This window comes from Solanum lycopersicum, chromosome 7, assembly GCF_036512215.1.
Source record: "Solanum lycopersicum chromosome 7, SLM_r2.1".
Lineage (NCBI taxonomy): Eukaryota > Viridiplantae > Streptophyta > Magnoliopsida > Solanales > Solanaceae > Solanum > Solanum lycopersicum.
In genome coordinates, this window is record NC_090806.1 from 57,102,580 (window position 1) to 57,124,741 (window position 22,162).

At 33.2% G+C, this 22,162-nt stretch overlaps 2 protein-coding genes across 2 annotated transcripts; one reads left to right on the forward strand and one right to left on the reverse strand.

The window, feature by feature from the left end:
• Window positions 1-985: 985 nt before the first annotated feature.
• On the forward strand, window positions 986-10,574 carry LOC101249103 (uncharacterized). Its single transcript, XM_069286959.1, has 13 exons — window positions 986-1,593; window positions 2,853-3,005; window positions 3,083-3,295; window positions 3,380-3,469; window positions 3,640-3,756; window positions 4,532-4,801; window positions 5,384-5,540; window positions 5,925-6,002; window positions 6,241-6,341; window positions 6,600-6,770; window positions 9,484-9,558; window positions 9,662-9,775; window positions 10,017-10,574. Exons 1-13 carry the CDS (start codon window positions 1,204-1,206, stop codon window positions 10,350-10,352), a joined length of 2,265 nt encoding a protein of 754 aa, XP_069143060.1. The 5' UTR covers window positions 986-1,203; the 3' UTR covers window positions 10,353-10,574.
• Window positions 10,575-11,415: 841 nt separating this feature from the next.
• Window positions 11,416-16,830, reverse strand: LOC101262537 (protein LAZ1 homolog 2). The gene is made up of 9 exons (XM_004243876.4): window positions 16,705-16,830; window positions 15,533-15,737; window positions 15,391-15,447; window positions 15,008-15,116; window positions 14,562-14,743; window positions 14,394-14,482; window positions 12,995-13,244; window positions 12,047-12,274; window positions 11,416-11,852 (listed from the first exon to the last, which is right to left on the reverse strand). The coding sequence occupies exons 2-9, from the start codon at window positions 15,686-15,688 to the stop codon at window positions 11,592-11,594; spliced, it is 1,332 nt and encodes a 443-aa protein (XP_004243924.1). The 5' UTR covers window positions 15,689-15,737; window positions 16,705-16,830; the 3' UTR covers window positions 11,416-11,591.
• Window positions 16,831-22,162: the final 5,332 nt, after the last annotated feature.

The window sequence follows — 22,162 nt, forward strand, 5'->3', positions numbered from 1 at the left end:
GTCAGACCTGCAAGCACCGACTAGTATACATCGACAATTTTCAATCATACATTAATGTTCTTAGTCTGACTTTGTAACCATTTGTCCTCATTCTCCTCTATAAATCACCCTATTGAGTCAGGATTGATGCTTGCAAAAATGTCAAGCCGACGGGGTCAGGTACCAGTAATTACAATAGTAAAAGGGGGCTGAATACTAGTTGTGTGGGTGAAATGAGACAACTAGACCTAGTCCGCCCAAATCGTTTTGTGCTTCTAGAGAACCCTAAACAAGAAGAGACAAAGATGTTTAGATCTGGACACTGCTGAATCGGAATGCAAAATGGGTGGGTGTATTTAGAGAAGACTGTCGAAGTGGGGGGAGGGGTTAGGAGTATTTGGAGAAGACAAGCGGGGGTGTTGGGGGTATTTGGAAATGATTATGGGTTTTTTTTACTGCTGTAAATTTTAGAAAAATGATTTTGGGTAAAAGTATCTGTATCATTAATTTATTGACTTGTTTTTTTTACTCAATATTAGTTATTTAAAAATTGATTTTTACATAAATAACAGTTGTTATCTTTAATTCGTCACTTTACACTTCATTTGCGAGTAAAACACACATAATTATATATTTTTATAGATATTAAAAAAGTATCAAAATAACACAATAAATTCTTACCATTAAGATATTTAAAATGAATATCGCTAAATTAAGATATCTGAGTGAAATATCTTACCAAGGTTAAAGAGTCCCAATGAATTTGACCTTTTATTAAATGAAGTGTGTGTTAATAATACAAAAAATATCTAAAAACGGATAAAACCAACGCCCAACGGTAACCTGTGGGCCAAAGAGTTAATTCCCTACAAATGAACTCCAGCCTGGACCCCTAGTGCCATGCAACGGGCCGGCATTTATTCCCAAATAAAAATGAAAATAAAAACAAAAAATTGTACTTATTCCGTTAAGCCACGTAAATGGCCCCTCCTTTCCATCAACGTATAAAACAAACTGTAAGCCAATACTTGTACTTGAAAAAAAATAAAATAAAAAATCATACGTTACTTAACGTGCTTCGTTTTCTTCAATACACTAAAAGACATCCCTACCCTCATCGACGGCATCACCGTCGGAAAATTATTATTCCGATCTACTTTAACCCGCGACTCAGCGACTCTCTAATTCCATAATTCTCAACTTCTCTTTTAGCCGGAATTTAAAATGGCGGAGGAATTTGTGAAATCAGTTGAAGATGGTGTGCATCTAGCGAAAAGAATTTATTTCGGAAAGGATAGAGCGGTAGCGCCACCTAAGCCAATGACGGCGATGGCGAAAGCCTCACTGTCTTACCTGCCGGAATCTCCTATGTTGTATGCTGTGATTGGTGATCCTGCTATCGTTGATAACCCGGATATTCCGAGCTACCAGCCTCACGTGCACGGGAGGTGTGATCCTCCTGCTTTGATTCCTCTTCAGATGAACGGAATTTCACTTGAAGCTGATTGTTATTTGGATACGGCGTTCATCACTGTTACAGGATCATGGCGTGTGCATTGTGTCATGGGTAGCCGTAGCTGTGACTGTCGTATAGCTGTACCCATGGGTGAACAGGTAATTCAACTGTTTTTTTCTTCTGAGTTTCTCTTTATGAACAGGTAAAATACTTTATTGAAGTTAATAAAGTAGAGATCGCATAACCACCAATCAAAAAGAAAAAAAAAAAGAAAGTAGAGATCGCATTAAGCTGTTAGTCTTAGAAAAAAGAAAAAGCTTCTCTCTATTAGGTTATATATATGAAGAGTAATTTTTACACTGTTGGTTTAGTTTAATCTTTACTTTAAGAATTAAAGGTTTCCTCCACTGTTTTAGAATTATTGCTTTAAGAAGTTACTTGTAAGCTTAAGATTATCTTACTTGATGGATGTAGAAAGAAGTTATAAACTGTTAGTTCGCACGATCTTTTATCTGTTGGAAAATGTTTAATCCTGGAATAATTGGCTTGATGATTAATGTAACGATAATAGGAATCTTTTGACTGCTTACAATATCTTTCAGGTTTTCTCTCTTAGTAGGACAAAGATTATCGATTGCAGAAGCTGGTACTAGTATGCTCCAGTCTTTGATAATATATTTCCTCAGAAAACAATGAGATTTCTAATTTTACCCTCTAAAGATGCTGATAACACAGTTCCCTTTTTTTTCTTTCCAAAGAAACTTAAGAAAATGTTTGGATATTTGCTAAGTTTGTGTTATAATTTCCTCCCTAGTTAGAGGCAATGTAGCATGTCTAGTTGATATGTTCCCTATTCTGGTTCTCTGTATTAATAGTTCCCCATTCTGGTTCTCTGTATTAATAGTTACAATGATGGCGTTCCTTTTTGATGTGAGAAGAAATGAACATACTTCAGAGTGTTTGATGCTTGTATGACATGAACCAAAGAGGCAACATAAACTAGTTGGAATAAGTGTGAGATTCTCTTCTAGTATTCAAGATCTCTAGTTTGACTTAAAAGCCAGGTTTTGTATTGGAATGAAACGGACATGAGTAGAGCAGAATTGACTTAGAGGATTCATATAGCTGACCCAACTACTTTGGGAAAGGGGAGTTGTTGATGATTGATTGGTGCTTTCATGATATGGGAGTTGACCGCATGACAAAGATGTCATCAAGTGTGTCTCATTAAATATGTTGTCAGAACAACATCGATCTCAACTGTGTCTCATTAACTTTTGTTTTTTATTCGTTATCAGAAAGTATATATTTTCTGCCTATGTTTGATTATGAATCCTCATCACCTCATTTTTTTGTTTCACAAAAGTGAAACATTGCTGATTGTTTGTTCTCAAGTGATGAATTATTTGGCTAACAGGGTTCAATTCTAGGTGTCGAGGTTGAGTTACCCAGGAAATCTTACAGCACTAAAATAGTTACCTTGGATGATGAAAGCAAAACAGAAAAGGTAGCCAAAATTGAAGATGGATGCTTTCTGAAGCCCCACATTTTTACCCTTTCAATACCACAGGTAAATTTATCAGTGTCCTATATATCCCACTCTCTTCCTCATTATTGTTCATTTTAATGATGTAGTTACCTCTTTAGGTGGATGGTGGAACCAACATCTCTGTCACGATTAGATGGTCTCAGAAGTTATTATATTGCAATGGCCAGCTAACCTTGGACGTACCCTTTAGTTTCCCCGACTTCGTCACTCCAGCTGGAAAAAAAATATCTAAAAAAGAAAAGATACAGCTTAATGTTAACTCTGGTCCTGGAATAGAAGTTATATGCAAGAGCACTAGTCACCCTCTGAAGGTGTGTCCTGTTATATATTCCACTGATTTATAGTTTTTTGGTTGATAAATTATTGTGACATCAGTTTATTTGTTTTGTGGTTAGGAGCGACAACGTCAGGCTGGAAAGTTGGGCTTCTTATATGAATCTGATGTTTTAAATTGGTCAAGGGCTAATTTTGTTTTTTCTTACGCGGTAGGTCTTACATGAATTTGTGTTGTTCTTACTTAGGTCAAACTACTAGTCACTAGGGTAACTATGTTGCTATTTTTTTGGCTCCAGCATATTTTAGTGACATTTTCTATAAATCTGTTCACAATGTGAGCTGTGAGAAACTCTTTCATCAATCACCATTCGGTTTTCAGGTTTCCTCAAGTCATACTTGTGGAAATGTACTTTTGCAATCACCCCCACCACTTGACAGCGACCAGAGAGAGATGTTTTGCTTCTCTCTTTTTCCGGGAGACCAGCAGTGTGGGAAGGTTGGTACTCTTTAACTTTTTCTTACGTTACCTTTGCATTTAAAATTTGTTCTCCAAAAGTTTTTTTAATGACAATCTTTAAGGAGACCAATGGAAAGTTGTTAGTTATTCTTCTACATTCAGCGTCTCTCGAGTCCTATTAGTTTCTCTTCTAGGTCAAAAGATGTAATTGACTTGCTAAATGATAGGTTGATGGTGAGGTTCAGCTAAAAAAGTATTTTGCAATTCTGATCATGCATATTCACGCCTCTAATGCACCTGGTTTGTCTAGATGAATTACTTGAATTGCATTCACTTTCCAAAGGTGAAAAAATAAGATACCACATTGATAACATTTCTTATTTCCATATTTATCTGAGTCTATGAAACACCTGTAAAGGAATGAGCAACCAATAAGATGTAGACATGATCATGCATATTCATGCCCAACTCACCTGACTTTCGTAGAAGATTACTTTACTAGCATTTACTTTTCAAAGGTGGGAGAAAAAAGATACAGGAGGAATACCATGGATTATGTCCATATTTATTTGAGTTTTCATATTATCTGTGAAGGAGTGATCAATCAATAACATGTAACTGGAAGTAGGTAATCTGGTACTTGCAGAAGGTTTTAGCTTGTTTTTACATTATCTGTTTTCCAAGTCCCTCTTATTGCTTAATAAGGTCTTGTATATATATATATATATATATATATATACATATGAAGTGGCAATGCTCTTCTTGTACTTATTAAGGAAAAACTTTCGTAATTGTCACTTGAAATTTCTGATAGGTCTTCACAAAGGAAGTGATATTTGTTGTTGATATAAGTGGGAGCATGAAGGGAAAACCAATTGAGGATACCAAACAAGCTCTTTGTATGGCGTTGTCAAAGCTTGATTCTCAAGATCTGTTCAATATAATAGCTTTCAACAACGAAAAATATCTATTTTCATCATCACTCGAGTTGGCAACCAAGAAGGCTATTGAAAACGCAACTCAGTGGATTGGAACGAATTTTATTGCTGGTGGTGGCACAAATATTTTGAATCCATTGACTCAGGTCACATACCCCTTTTTTTAGATAACTGTCTCAGTTATATTATTTTTTTTCATCTATTTAGTTAGTTGCAAACTTTATTTTTTGTATGTTAATCGTCTCATCTATTGATTCGGGAGTAGATGATCTATATCTCAGATAGTATCAAGCTTCTATTTTTTGTGAAAAACATGAAGAATGAAAAGAAAATATATCAGTGGTCACATTTTGGTCCACCATTTTTAGATGTTCACGGTCAATCATCCTCTCTCAGTGTGTGAGATGCTACTTAGTGACACTGGTTTCATCCCAAAAATATCTTTAGGACACTTGAGGGTCTAGTTGTTAGTTGAATATCATTTGTTGAGCATTTGGAAAGGAGTTACTAATATCCTTTTTTCTTTTCCACAAGTAGATAAATGAAAAAAAAAACATGTGGTCAATCTCTTAAAAGAAGTGTTAACAACAACGTACATTCATCCTCGCCGCTTACTATTTTATTCCTAGAATGTTGAGTTCATGATATTGAAGTCCTACTGAATTCATAGATTTTTATCCTACCTGTATTTTCTGTCAAATCTAACACAAAACTTTTACCTTTATCAGGCCATGGAGATGTTTTCCTATACCCAGCAACACATTCCAATGATTTTCCTGGTCACTGATGGAGCTGTTGAAGATGAAAGACACATCTGTGATGTTCTGAAGAGTCATCTGATGCAAAAACAAATGATATGCCCGCGGCTTTACGCATTTGGCATAGGTATGCATCTGGAAGAAGCATCGCCCCTCCAAAGCTCCCCCTCTCATTCCCACCCGTAAGGAAAGTATTTTGGTAGAGGAGATGCATTAATCTCCGATTTTAACCTGACTAATATTTGCTCAAAAATCTTGCTAATCTACGTAATGATGTTTTTCATTTCATCACATTCTGTATGCGTCCAAGTTCGATAAGAACTTGTTTTAGTAGGTTGTGTGAATTTTTTGAGAATGTATCCCATTAGACACCGAAATTATGATGGTCTTATATTTTGGGAGATCACATCATCTTATTTTTTACCTAGATTCTAGGGATCTGAATCGAATCATTTGTCTTTTGCCGTAGATTTGTGCTTTTAATAACCTATTCTACCATGACTAATTTCAGGATTGTTCTGCAACCATTACTTTCTCCGCATGCTTGCAATGATGAGTCGTGGCCACTATAATGCTGCTTATGATGTTGGTAAGTTTAGTGATTCTGCAACTCATACAACAAGGTTGAAAGATGGCATTATAGTTATTATTTTTCGTTTCAAGGATTGAAATACTAATTTGATTTGCTTCAAGATAAATTACTTTTTGATCTGGACATACTCAACTTGATATAATGTTACATATAATTTCCTGTATTTTCTCGTGACTAACTGTAAGCAGTTGTTGATTGTAGTTGCCTTCTCATTATGTTTGGTGGTCTTGTACAGATTCTATTGAAGTTCGCGTTGAACAGCTGTTCTCCAGGGCATCATCTGTCATTCTTGCGGATATTGCCTTTGAGAACCTTGATGGTCTTGAAGAATTTGAGGTAGGCATGTGAGGATATTTGTTCTTTTATTCTTAGCTCTTTGATGGATCACAATTATGATAGTGCTGCTAACATTTAAATAATAACAAATCTAATCAGTCCTACCTCATTTTTGAAGAATTGGCTATTCCCTACACATAATATGGATACGACTTTAGTATGATCTGCATGCTTTATTATTATATGTTGTCGAAGTTTCGTGTTGTTTCCTACATGAATTCATGCTTCCTAAGGAAACTACCCTTAAATTTTCAATAGGTCTTTCCAACTCCAGTTCCAGACCTTTCATCCAAAGGTCCATTAGTGTTGTCAGGCAGATACCGAGGAGTATTCCCTGACACGCTTAAAGCTAAAGGAGTCCTTGCAGACTTGAGTAACTTCTCCCTGGATCTGAAAGCTATACAGACAAAGGACATACCTCTTGATAAGGTAACATAACTGTCTTAGGCTGTACTTTTATTAAGATTGTGACTTGTGAATCAGACTATTTTTTTTTAACATCTAAATGCGTAATTTATTTAGTTGTAGTAAATTGCAATTCAAATTTTTAGAAAAGAGTTAAATATTATATCAAGAAAATGTTAACTTGAACGATAAAATTATTATTTAAGTGATAAATTAGGATATTTAGAGATATAAATGAATATATGTTAGATATAATTATTGAACAATCTAAATTATTCAAAATAGATTTATAGATAAAAAAGTTGTTGTGATGAACATTGCAATTTAACATACATTAATATATTAATCGAACTTATCCAACAAACTAAAATATAATTGTTATATAGGTCTGATTTAGACTCTATAACGTATTTGAACAAGTAACTAACAATCATCTAATTTTGACATTCCATCATGGAAAAAGATTCAATTAACCAACTATACCTTTCTCAGAAATAAAAATAAAATTCTGTTAATGAAAAATATTGTATTCACAAGCATTTGAGCTTCTTTGCATTAGTTTGAGTGCAAGTTGGTCCCGCATATCGCTCATTATCTGAGAATCATCTTCTATTGTCCAGCTAGTTCCATTTGTTTCCTCCAATGTTTTTTCTTGTTGTCCTTTTCATCAAATATTACTAGAGGTGTATCAACTTGATGAAACAAGTTATCATTGATGTGTTCTTTCCTAATAAAATAATTAACTATAAGAAATGCTATAACAACACCCTTTTGAATATTAATAGGATATGGAACAATCTTGTCGAATAGAGGAAATCTTGCTTTCAGTATTCCATAAGAACGTTCAATAACATTTCTAAGTTGTGCATGAGCATGAATAAACTTTTCCTCCTTAGTTATAGCACGCCTATTACACTAGTTTCTTAACCAATATCTAATGTTACGATACAGTGCTTGAAATCCTCGAGTATTTAGAATATGCTGAGCGATCACATAGATAGTATTTATCTGACATTAAAATATGAAAATCAGGTTTTGTGATAAATATTTTTTTCTTCTAAAGATGATATATTATGAATAAAAAACTGTAATTATCCTTATTCCCTTCTTCCAAATCCCATTTTTAAAAAAAAATAAAATTTACTTCAATAGTAAATGTCCATAGTCCAATATATATAATCAACAATAAACCGAACAAACATTTGAAAACAACAGAGTTCATATCCTATTTAGAGCTTGTTTAGATGGGCTTATAGCTTATGACTTGTCGTAAGTTATGATTTCTAAATTATGAATTGCCTTAATTTTTATTAGTTTGACTTAAAAACAAGTGCACTACAAAATTTCTTAAAAAATATTTTAGCTTAATAGCTACTAAACTAAGCCAATCAAATCCAGGCTCTTAGAATAGATACTCATAGATCCGCCAATTGTTTCGTCCTTTGCAACTGTTTTTGGCAAACCTAAATAGAAATAGGTTATATGAATATTGTATATAGTTCTTTCTTTGAATAAAATACAGTTAACTCTAACTTGAGACTATTAGTAGATCATAAACTAGACCAATTTTTTACGATGATAATTGAATACCAACCATAAGATTTTACTGTTTGCTAAGTGTCGTTCATTTTATCAAAGAGGGAGGGGCTCAAGTCAAACCTAGAATCTGTGGTTTCATGTATACTGTGTTTCTAGCTAATAGTAATAATGTGTGCATGACAAATATATGTAAAGTTTCTTTCATGTGATAATCAAACTAAAAAGGATTTATGGTCAATTATTGGTTGCTTGACCACTTATGATCATCTTCGGTTGGAAGGTAAACCAGTTCAATGTTTTTTCAATTTCCACGTTCATTACTTATTGGGAACTTAAATGTGTTACACATACCAATTAGGACAACATCTTCATTCATGAAACAAATAGTAACCTAACACAAATCAATAAACAATGTACTTCTAAAAAGTTTTTAAATCTTACCTATTCAAAAGGATTATTGAGTAGCCGATTGATAAATGGAGAAAGAAAGGAAAAGGAGGCGGTGATACTTGAGAAAGAGAGGAAGAGTAGGCACTGATTTTATGAAACAAACACTTCCAAGATTTTATTGTAAATTCATTAGTGTGTTTGAAGAGTCTCAATGGTGTTAAGATTCTTTCGCGGACCTGAACAAAGAGTTACTTTCAGACCTATTAGGAGATCTTTTTTCTAAAAACAACAAATGCACCTAATGGGCTAAAGTTCAAACCATTCAGATTCAAACCTTTATGAAGTGCAAACAAATGAGCCTAAATCTAAAGTGAATCATATTTCCTCCCGAGAAGAGCGAGTACAATGAAAGAATCATCTAAATGTAACTTTAGTAGCTGTACTGGCCTTTATATACCTGGTGGGCGTTCATGGACTTTTGTCCGTTTGGTGTAGTCTGTGGAAGACTTGGGGAAGGTAATCATGGTCTTAGTGTTAGTATTCAACTCTAAGATTTTAGAGCTTCAGCAACTACAACCATGTCTTGTGTTGAGTTCTTTGCTTGACTATATATATACATCAATACTTTCTTGCCTTTAGAAGTTTTAACAGTTCAACTGTATATTTCCTTAATTTGGCTGCTGGGAATTTTTTTCTGACTTCTCTGCTGCCTACTGAATTAATTACTCTTATCCGTCTTTAGTAAAAGTGAAAGTTCTAGATTTAAGAGGATAAATTGATTCAATTGCTTTCTATGTTCAATGTGCAGGTGTTAGCAAGGCAACAGATTGAACTACTTACTGCTCAGGCCTGGTTGACTGAAAATAAGGACCTTGAACAGAAGGTTGCTACCACCTCCTATATTACATTGGAACGCCTGGATTTTGTCCATGTATTCTTGACTTGATTGTTATTTTAGAGTTTTTTTACCATCTTTCTACTTGCAGATAGCACAAACAAGTATACAGAAAGGCGTTATTTCTGAGTATACACGCATGATATTGATAGAGACTGATAAAGGCAAAGTAATCACTGAATCAACCACCAACACCAAGCGAAAGGTATGGAGCTTTCTGATTAAAAAGAGAATTTAGCTTTTATACTACATCTAGCAGTTCTGAGTAGCCAATTGTAAACTATTATCTAATTTTATCTGGTACATCTGAAATTTCTCTTTACTGGTATCGACTTGAGTCATGCCATATGCAGTAAAACAATGAAATTACCGACCGCAATAGGCATAAATAGTCTAGCGATTGTCACCCATTGTAGTTTTTCTTTAACCAAAGCATAATGAAGCAGGTTTCCACTGCTCCTACGAAGATTGAAGAGCCTAAAATACAGAAGGAGACATTGCTACAGAATCTGGGGGCTGGTTTTGGTAACTACAGTGCTACAAATGAAAATATTTCTCCTGGAACCACCGAGACAAAACCTGAGACAGCCGAGTTTCTAGCGAAGGCAGCATCTAATTGTTGTGGAAAGACATGTGAAATATGCTGTTGTATGTGCTGTATACGGACATGTTCGAAAATGAATGATCAATGTGCAATCGTGCTGACACAGTTCCTGGGTTCCTTGGCATGCTTAGGTTGCTTCGCTTGCTGTGAATTATGCTGTTCCGTTAATGATGGATGAGAAAGTTATTGCATAGCTTCCTTGCAATCTTGTTGTATACAGTTTCTTACATAGTACAAGGTTTACATTTTGTGTATCATGGTTTCTTGTGAATAGTATGTATTTATATACATACAAGTTTTACCAATTGCTTTACTGTAATGATGTAGAAATATAACATTTGCATGTTTCATAATCAGAGAAGAATAATGTTAAACTAGACATGATTATTTGCCGGACAAATCATGTGGGTGCAAATTAAGTTAATTAATTAGATTTGATCGTGTTTTTCGGCGACAAGCATAAATATCTCAAATAGTCACGAGTTCTTTTAGAAAGTTGCTTAAATTTATTTTATTCTTTTTTATAAAAAAAAGGCCACTTTTTTTTTTTTTTTTCAATAGCTTCAAAGCCACTCAATTATGGATATCTTACTAATACCTACAAAGTCAAACAATCTATTTGATTAATTTTTTTCACAACACTGAATTTTTAGTTAAAACCAAAATTATAAGAATTGAGTTAGATTTTTATGTTTTAAATAAGTATTTAAGATGCATATTTTTTTTTTGAAATATATTAATTAATAATTACTGAAATATAACTAAATATTATAATCATCCCCAAATAAGGTGATTTTTTTTTCTTTTGAATTATTTTAGAGACAATTCCAATCTGTTTTGAATTATTAATCAAGATATTGCGTTTTACTGTAGAATAATATCCTTGAGATTTTGACTATGTTTCACTAAGCAAATTGAAAGTTAAAACCATATTATTTTTGTGAAACAAGACTAGTCAGGTTAATCTTTCTCCCATTTAGATTACCTTTAGCTGCTACCAAAGATAACGGCTCATACAACGAAGTGCAAATAAAGTCATAGCAATTTTCTTGAGAATAATGTTGAAGAAACATCTTTACAACATGATAATCAAAGAATCCATACAACGATGTAAAAGGCGATAGGTGCTGCCTGCCTTTACACAAGTAAAAACTATTACACAGAGATCATGTTAACATATCAAATGGATTTGTAAATTTTGGGCGATGGTGACTTTTAAGAAACAAATGAATCGCAAAGTATAAAACAAAGAAAAGTAACTTGAAGAGATAAATTGTTATAATGAATGTGCACTCTACAAAAGGAAGGAAATCTAGGTCTTACCAATAACAGATAGGAAAAAAAGACTCTTTATCTACAAGTCCTGCTATGTAAGAACATGATGATTTAAATACCTGAATTGACAATCTTTTGTCTATCAACTTGTTCTATCTCGCGATATAGACACCTTACTTGATAATTTATGTTCATGTTCCTCAATCTTAATCTCCGTCTCTCGTTTATATCTGTTGTCGCCTGATGAATTCTCTTCTTGTTCCTCAATCATAATTTCTGTCTCTTGTTTTTCTTCTTCATCGTCATCGACTGATGTTTGGTGGAAAGTTTCTTGGATCTTTGTCATACCCTTCTCTACCGGCCCCATCGCTTGGTTTATGGTCAAAACTACATCCTTCACAACCTGTTTCATTGGTTTTAGTATATGTTGCAATTAGATATGATACTTCAAGAACAAATGAGCAAGTGCTTTAGACAAGGGGGGTTGCTCAAATGGTAAGCACCCTCGACCTCCAACCTTAAAGTAGTGAGTTCGAGTCACCAAGAAAGCAAAGAGGTGGGGGAGGGGGAGAAAAAACAAAACAGGATAGGCCTTACTTTTTGACCTCCTTCAACAACAATGTCCTGAACACTTTCTCTAACACTTGTCCCTGGAACCTCAACCTTAGTTTCTATCTTTTCAACAACGGCTGGTTTCTCTCCATCTTCTATATTTAGAGTTGTTTCAGCTTTTTGGGCAGTAAACTCTTCATATACAGATGTTGGCACATAGTGATACGGTTTCGAGGAGAAGACAAAAACATGAGCAATAGCAGCAATAGCCATCTGCAAAAATGAGAGTTGAACATCTCAGGGCCGATACGTAATAGTACTTGTTAAATAGGAAGTTTTTACTCAACTAATAAAGTGGAGAACTAGACACCATGTGATTGATATCACCTAAGTCTCGATATCAGTATGACACCATATTTCCAAGAAGTGTTTATGAATAACATTTGTCCAATAAAATCTTCCACTCTGCATAATTCCACTTCCTTAGATTGTGCTTCATGAAAATTTTAGCATAGCATCAGTTTCCAAATTGCACTTTCAGTCTTTGAGCATATCATATTTTTATAACAATTTTCTTGTATTAAACGCGATCCACCACTATGCGGATGATTGTGCCAGTTCAATCAACCTACTAAGGTACACAATCAGAAGAAAGAAAACCGAAAAGCATGATTTTTCAAGATGGAAAACACTTCAAAGCTTGCCTGTGAAAAAATGATATTGCTAATATCCAAGAGAAAAGACCTCAGGTTCGGTAGCTCTTCACATCTAAAGAACTCTTAAACCATATGACCTGGGCCAAGTTTATTTGTTCACTGTTTTTCGACCATCAGATAATCAATATTTCTTCGCCTAATTTACTAAACAATGTGTCCCGACATGTTCGAATTTCATTCAGTACACGAATATGATTTGATGCAACACATATCATAGCTTTCACTGACTATAGAACACGAAGCATTTCCATGGAATTAAAAAGCAAAGAATACCTACCTCTATGCAGATCAGAAAATCTTGCAATCCAGTCTGGAACTTTCGTTCCTTTGGGAGCACCCTTAAAGAACACAACAAGGCGATACCCACCCCTTGCCACCATGTTGCAAAAACAATGGCCTTGAAGCTAATGAATTTTGCTAGCGGTTTTATCGACTGGAGTTTATGGTGAGTCACATTATAAAATTGGACAAGACAATATAATGCCCACATCTGGCTGAAGTTTAGTACCACAGTGATATAGGGATATCTGCAAGGAGCAATAAGCAGATAAGAGTGATATATCAGTGTCCTATACAACAACAACAACATAACCAGTGTAGTCCCACATGTGACATCTGGGAAGGATAGGATGTATGCAGACCTTATCCTACCTTTGCGGGGTAGGGAGGTTATTTACGATAGATCCTGGGATCAAAAGTGAAGTTATCGAAGTAGGGTTACAAGAAAATATAACAAGATCTAAGACAAATAAAGCAACAGACAGTAAGACATTGTAAAATGAGAATCTACACGACTACTAAATACTACTACTACTACAAGGAGTGAGGAGATGAGGCTAGCCCCTTAGCTTGCCTCTCCCACAGTCCACACAGTACGACAACACTTGGCCACCTACAAACCTACTACCTAATCTTCGACCTCCAAACCTTCCAATCTAGAGTCATGTTCTTAATAAGCATGTATCAAAGTCCTATAACAGAAAAAATTGAGCTACGAGGCAAAAATTGCTGCAACACTGATATATTGTAAGCTACCAATTGATAATAAAAGGTCTGCAGTTGAAGATGTCACAATCGCAATCACTCAGAGTGAGTTTTGATTGGTAGTTTACAATCGTGACCTCTTCAGTTGTAAACTACACTGAGTTTCGAATTATCCACAGTCATATCATTCTCTATCTTACACAATGCATTTTTCACTTTCTTTAAATGCTGAAAACAGGCTAGCTCCTGGTGCTGCAAATCAAGGTTCTGGTTCCAGGAGAATGAGGAGTGTCATATAGGAACTCCGAAAGATACGTCTCAAAGCTAAAATGAACGATTATGACCATTAAACAACATGAAAAAGGAAAGAAGAATGGTTTGATGACCAATTGTTCATCATATCCTTATTATCTGAAAAAAAGAAAGAAAAATGCACATTAAATCCCTTATCATTAACTTTGATATTAACGAGTGCAATTCAGAATTATACATGAGTTAGCTGATCAACTATTGACAGTCGAGATATTTCATTTTAAAGAAGGACCCTTCGGAATTTAGAGAAATGTAGCTGTGATGACACTAATGGTGTTCAAATTATACAGCTATATGTGGTGCTTAATGTGTGAAAATTGTTTCTAATACTTCACCATTTTATACGATACGGAAAATTTTAGATGGAGAAAATGGTATACCCATAGTGCCAGTCAAACTTTCCATCACCATATACCCCAAAAATCTCCAAAATGAGAGCTAGGAATGCACTGACTGTCTTCAAAATCATCTGCGGAACACAATGTCATTAGTATGAAGATACCGAGTACAGCAATGTAACTATTGAACTTTCTTCCCCTTTGACATACATATTGTACAAGACCAAATTTTTCTATAGTGAACAACTGCTTCCCCACGACATATGGGTGGAAAATGAAGTTATACAATGTCCTTTTTTGTGCCACAGGTTTCTCCTCTCCTCCTAGCAATGACTGGCTGATTTGTTTCCTCGATTCATCTTCAAGCAGTTCAACAACCTGTCGCTCACCCCCTGCCACAAATCCATATCATGCAAGTTATAGTCTGGTAAATTTTTTCAAGGACTGCATGTAGTAGACCCCACAACATGCTAAGTTAGAGAAACTCCTCTTCCGTCGAAGGTACCAAGGGAAAGGTTGACTATTGCCATTGTTAAAATATCAAGACATTTCAGGTATTTTGATTAACTGTTATCTGGTTATACAAGACTGGTAGGAAGTTCTTGAGATATCTTTCATATTTTTGCAATACCATTGGAAATAGAGATCATGCTTACCAAGGCAAGCGATCAAGTAACTTCCAAAAGAATAGAGTGCAAATGCTTCATAACAGTTCCTCAATATGTCGCAGGCAAGGGAAAGATTTGGGTTCCACAAGGATACAATCTGTAAAAGATGAGAACCAATTCAGTTAACTCACGAGAATTTGAAGTTACTTTTATAGAAACTTTGCATCAACTTTAAAGATTAATTTACGCTGTTGCTTTAGTCATTCAGTTTAAACATGTATATTGCATTTAAAGATAGTATATCTCGTAAAATAGTGAAAGGTGCAGCAAGACGTTATAATATTATATCCTATTAGAACCTTATTTCCTTGATACATATCTCAATTAACAATTCAGAAATCAGAGTGCATTTCACTGGTTTATATCCTTACTGATTCAGTTGCATAGACAGGAACCATGAAAATGACCCCCACGATCCATTTTTGTTCCTGATAAGCAAACACAAATTTAGATCCTACATTCTAAGAAATAAGAATAAAGAGTACTCCATGAATACCTAAATTGAGTACTCACCGCCGGATTAGTATAGTATCTGAGATGCTGAAAAATTAAGAGAAGCGAGAGGATCAATGCTACCAAGACAAAGCTTCCCCCAATTACTAGAGCAGGCTCGTGGAGATCTCTATATATGTTCACATGAGAGAGATGTAAAATGATGCCATGCCACATGATCTCTATTGCAGTTCTCTCTAAAACTTATAACAAACACTAACCAAACCTGAAAAACAACAATGCAATTAGCTTGGAATGGTTATCTCTTAATCTACGATAATCATTATTACTAGAAGCAAGTAAAAGGTTTGCATTATTAGCATGGTTTTTCAGGTGTTACTAAGTCTGTGTATTCTTTGAGTTGATGTCATTAAACTTGCACAAGACACCCTTCTGTTGTCACTTCTTTTTTTTCCTGAATGAAACAGAACTGACTGCAAAACAATTTTAGTTCACCAAGCACGTTGTAAAAACATCAAAATATCCTAAAGAATCCTTCTTTCAGGAGACTCCTGAAACTCAGAGGCGTATCCAGAATTTTGAAAAGATGGGTGCACTATTACGAAAAGGTGAATCGAAGATGTAAATTTGATCAGTTTAAGTTTAATCTCCTTCTGTCAAAAAAAAGATTCAAGTTTCTAACATCGCACCCAATCAACATTGCACACTATTATAATCAACATTGCACACTATTATATGATAGTTCAAATGTGGTTCACACATCAATATTTGAATACCTTTTTTTAAAAATATAGGACTACTATTTATGATTTCTAGAGGGAAGCATGGGTTCACGTGAACACAGTGACCCTTTCCTGAATACGCCTTTAAATTCAGCTCCGGCAACTCTTGGGGTGTAGAGCGTGTCTGAAACAGCTATCACAGGATGCTTTGTGTATCGGACTTCCCACTGCGCTCAATCCTGGCATGGATTTCACGCCCTACTTTAAAAAAAACACACTATTTTCCCACTGAAAAATGTTCAGGGCTAACGTGAATTTATTTCCCACCATGCATTTTCATTTACTTTGTTTCTAGTAATGAAAATATAAATAATTTCACAGTATGAATCAATTTTTTACCTGCCTTACACTACTGAGTATTTATTATGTACCACTTATTTGATAACAAAACAGAACCAAATTAACGTTTCTAAAAATGGAATTAAATAGAGAAACAGAGAAATTTCATGCCTGTAAAATGAGAGTTGTGATTCCGCTACAGATCCGCTAAAATCCATTTTAACATTTCTTGTTAGTATTATTAGGAATAATAAATTGTATAGTTTTTTTCAGGATATGCACACCCGCCAAGCGGCGATATAACAGTTTCCTTTTGTTCCTTTACTTTTATGTTTGACACGTTGCACTTTGTTTTACAATGACAAGCCCATCGCCCACTCATAATTATTAGATACACAACGTATACTCACTTGTTTTTATTATCCCATATTATTTTTAAAATTATTTATTTAATGTATTCAAATCGCCTGTTAATATATTTCAGTCAATATTTAATATATTCAAACTAGTTTTTTATACTCAAGCTATATATTAATATATCCAAGCTATTATTTAATGTATCTGAACAATATATTTAAATATAATTGAAATGTATCCAAACTTTAATAATTATATACGAATTTTTAATTTTGAAAAAATTAATATAATCACAAACTTATTAATTTAATATTAAGATTATGAATGAAACTTATCTAATTTACACTTAGATTGTGAATTAGATATTGATTGGATAGTACTAATTGGAAAAATTGTACAAATTCCCCACTAAAGGTTGAGGGTAAAATATTTACTTTTGCCCATATATATATATATAACGAGTACTCCCTCTGTTAGCCGATTTGGCTCGGTATAAAGTGCTCCTTCCGCAGTACTACTTTATGTGACATTTTTTCGTATTTTTAAGATTCAAATAAGTTTATCTTTAATCGTAAGTTTTTTTTATAGATTATTTTAACATTTTGATAAATAGTACTCTTTACGTAGTTTACAAATATATAAATTTTATTTCAAAAAATTTGAAGATTCCAAACCCAAATGTCCGGTCAAAGTTAATCTGTTTGACTCTCGAAAAATGAAAAGTGTCACATAAAATAGGACACAGGAAGTATTAAAAAATAAAAGAAAAAAATAACTTTTAAAAATTGTAGTCTAAAATAAATGATAAAAATTTGGTGACATAAAATATTTCATTAAAGGTAAAATGAACATTTTATAGTTAAATTGTTACTTAATATTGAATTGTGTCCTTATTGAAATTGACTAATAAAAAAAGTAAGTCATATAAACTGAGATAGAGGTATATTAGTTTATACATTAGCTATACACATACTATACATTATAGGAAAAATTGTATAGTATGTATAGCTATAAACATACTATACATTATAGTTTATACATTAGCTATACACATACTATACATTAGCTAAACACATACTACACATTATAGGAAAAATTATATGAAATAATAAACTATTAATTCAAATTAAAATGTTATAACCGTAGTTTGTTTTATTTGTAATTCGCAGCAAACATCCCAATTATTTTGCCGTCTGATTCGATATACAATTAGCCATTTTTGATATATAATTGCCCATTCGGTATACAAATGTATAAAATGTGTTTGTCTTTGTATAAAAAGAGAGAAAAATGTATATACAATACAAATACATATATTTTCGTCTTATATACTTATATAATTATACAAATACAAATCTTATTCTATAAACTACAATGTATAAATCAATTTATACAACACTGAACAATTTGTATAAACTTGGATGTATCTAGTGAATTATATAAATCAAAAGCTCCATAAAAAACATAAATTTTGCTATGGAGCGCAATTGTGCAATCTATAGTTATAACATACAAATATGATTTTTATATTTGCTATATGTGAAAGTTACTCTACATTATAATATAGTCAAAAGTTTGAAGTAGCTTAACTATATATGAAGTATACAATGCTTATACCTAAAATATGCATGAAATGTCTAATCTCAATCAACTCAAAAATCACCTTTATAAACTTTAAATATAATATTTTTTTGATATTTCAAATAAAAAATATAATTCACTTGAAACAATTCACATTCATGATATATCAAATTTTAAAAAATATGATGAAGAAAATGAAAGAAAAAGGAGGAGGAAAAACAAGGACATGATGAAGAATAAAGACGAAGTCGATGAAGGTCTAAAATAAATTTGGCTATTCTTTTCTGCAATTAAGATGACGGAATGATCTTTTTTGGGTAACCAATCGTATATAATAATGAATGTAATTATCCCAATATCCATGAAAGTCAGTTTATTTCGAAAGTAATATACATATACTCCATTTTTTTAAATTTATTTTTCTCACTTAAAAATTTACTTAAATTGAATACAGATTTAATCTTATGCACTTATTTTTAATATGTCGGAGAAAATGATAATAAGACATAGGATAATTTCCATACTAAATAGCAATAGCAAGAGAGTGACAATAATATCAAATATTAAGATGAGATAAATATGATATTCAAGTAATTAACACAATAATATTGACAAAAACTTAATAGCATCAAAAGATTACTATTCTTTTATAAGAACAACACTTTTTTGTTCTTTACAACTCATAATAATATTATTTTCACACTATTTTCTCATAAACGAAGTAATAACTTGTGGATTGCTCTCTCTAATCTCTACTACTTACTTTATTTTGGTGTGTCTTCAAATATTCAATTACTATTCTATTTAATATTTATAGAGTTTTGAACCTCTTGATACATCATTCATGACATAAATGTGACAATTTTCACAAAGTTTGGCTGTCAAACTACATCAAAACTCTATCCAAATTTAGCTACCAATTTTCATAAATGTAGCTACCAACTTTAACATTTGTGGCTAGTAAATTTCCACAAGTATGGCTGCAAATTAGTTGTTGTCAAGCTTTGTTCCAACAAATCTCAAACTTAATTTTAATTTTTCTTTCTTTAATCCAAGACTTGATCTCAGATTCTAGAAATCTTCAAATTTGAGAGGTTTTGTAAAGATATCCGCAATTTAATCATGAGATTTCACATACTTGAACTCTATCTCTTTCATGGAAATGCATTCTTGAATAAAGTGATACCTTGTGTCTATGTGCTTGCTCCAATCATGATACACTAAATTCTTGGCAACTACCGGTCGCGCAAAGTTGTTATCAATACATAAATGGAGTTCCTTCAACAATCTCCCTTACTAAATAGCATGACATGTACATGATGTCGTTGCCACATATTTAACTTCACAAGTCGAGAGAGTAAAAATTGATTGTTTCTTTGAACTTTAAGAAATAACACAATCACCTTAGAAAAATACCAAATCAGATGTACTTTTTCTATCATTAATAATGTCTCCCGCATAATCACCATTATAGTATCCCACAAGGTTAAAATCATCAGAATTAGAATAAAAATGTCCAAAATCGACTGTACCTTTTAGGTAACATGGAATTATTCTCGTGACCTTCAAGTGAGTGAAGGTAGAAGCTTCCATAAATGACTTACTACTCTAACCACAAAATATATACCTGATCTCATACATGCAAGTATCTTAAACTTTCTACTGTACTTTTGAACAGAGTGGAGTCTACCTTTTCTCAATTTTTAAACTTTGACAATTTTGATTCACTTTCTATTGGGGTGTTCACAAGGATACTATCAAACATGTTGAACTTCTTTAAAATCATCATTGTACAACTTTTTTTGAGATATGAAAAATGCATTCCTCCGTTTACTTCACTTCTAAGCCCAAGTAATATTACATAAGCCCTATGTCTGTCATCTCAAACTCAAGGGACATGACTTTCTTGAAAGTTTCAAACAAAAGTGGGTTGTTACCCAACAAAATAAGATCATTGACATAAGGGCAAACAAGAAAAATATCTCCTTTAGTAAGAACTTTAACATGAAGACAGAGTAAATTCTTTATCTTAAAAGTATTTGTCAATGCGATTATTTCAAGCTCATAAAACTTGTTTCAATTTATATAAGACTTTCTTCAATCTAAACCCTTATCTTCATTGTTTTTGACCACAAAGCCAATGGTTTCTCAAAACAAAAATTCTTAAAGATATCTATTCAAGAATGTCGAGTTGACATCTAGGTTAATAGATCTTCCACTTCATTTACACCACTAAAGAGACTTGTGACTTAAGGCTACAAACAAAGGTTCTTTATTTTGGAGCCTGTCAATTTCATGTTACTTCTTCATCAAATTCAATATCACGATTTGCGACTCACCACAACCTTGTTATTGTTTGTATTGTACAATCGGTAGCCTTTGGAACTCACTTCATAGACAACAAATACATACTTGTGTAATGACCCACATGTTATTTTTTGAGAATTTTGAATATTCGTCTAAATATAATAAGTTAATATACGGGTATTTTATTTTAGGAATTAAGCTCGTTGATAATAATGAGACAAATTTGAAATTTATTTAAGAATATATACCACTTGACCCACATTTATTAAAATAAGTTAATAAAAGTTTACCATCTTCTAGCCTAGAAAAGAATCTTGTTACTAGTATATTCTATCCAAGACACTTATCCAACGATTTGTTGATTCACGAGAAAAAAAAATAATTTTCATCAATTAACTAAACAATGAATAAAATAGACCATACAATAACTTAATAGCACGAAACAACATGACATCTAATACATGAATTAGAAGTTACTGGTGAAATAAACACAAAAAAGTAAGATATTAAAACTTGGTATAGTCTAAATGTATTAAGACACAACCAATACAGGATTACCTGACAACATGAAAAGAAAAATGTATCAAGAGATGATACTACGTAAATACCTCATAGAAGACATCTAGTAGACATAGTAAAATAATTGTTGTTAGTTTTGAAATCTTATTGCAAATATGTATTTAAATAGATTCCATTGATCTATAAGCTCAACAAATAACATGATCGCACACGTATACCCTCACAAACCAACTTGCTCGCTTCGACCCTCGCCCCAATCCATAGCCCTTGGGGAAAAACTCCCAACTCAGACACACCTGATTCAGATAAGACTCACATCTTTGACACATAAAGATGCCTACAGATGCTTCCTTGGCCGCGTGGAATATGGATTAGCATTATGTCAGTACTACAAGTGCCCTAATTTCCATTTAAGGTGAATAAGATTAGATTAGTCTCGCAAAATTCGTTCTCAAATGATTCAGCGACGAAATTAGGCGGGGAAGGCTCAAATTTCGTAGTGATTATTCAATTATTTGAGGCAAGTGAATTTCTCGACCCCTGTTAAATGTATAATCATGTATTTCCTTGTGGTATATGTTGGGAAGTAATGTGACTTGGTGATGGACTGACTTGTCATAATAAATGATCCTAATAAGGAAAAAAGGGTAATAAAAAGCAAATTGATTATGTATAGATAGGTGATGTGCCGAGAATGATTGGAAGGATTTATTGATTCATTATTGACGTTTTATTGCGATTGTGTTGTCGTGAATTATGCATTGATATGAAAATGATCATCTTCTCATTAATTGTGTCAACATGTTATTTGCGCTTGATTCTGATATATGGTTGTGACAAGTGTTATGTGAATTGAGAAAGAATA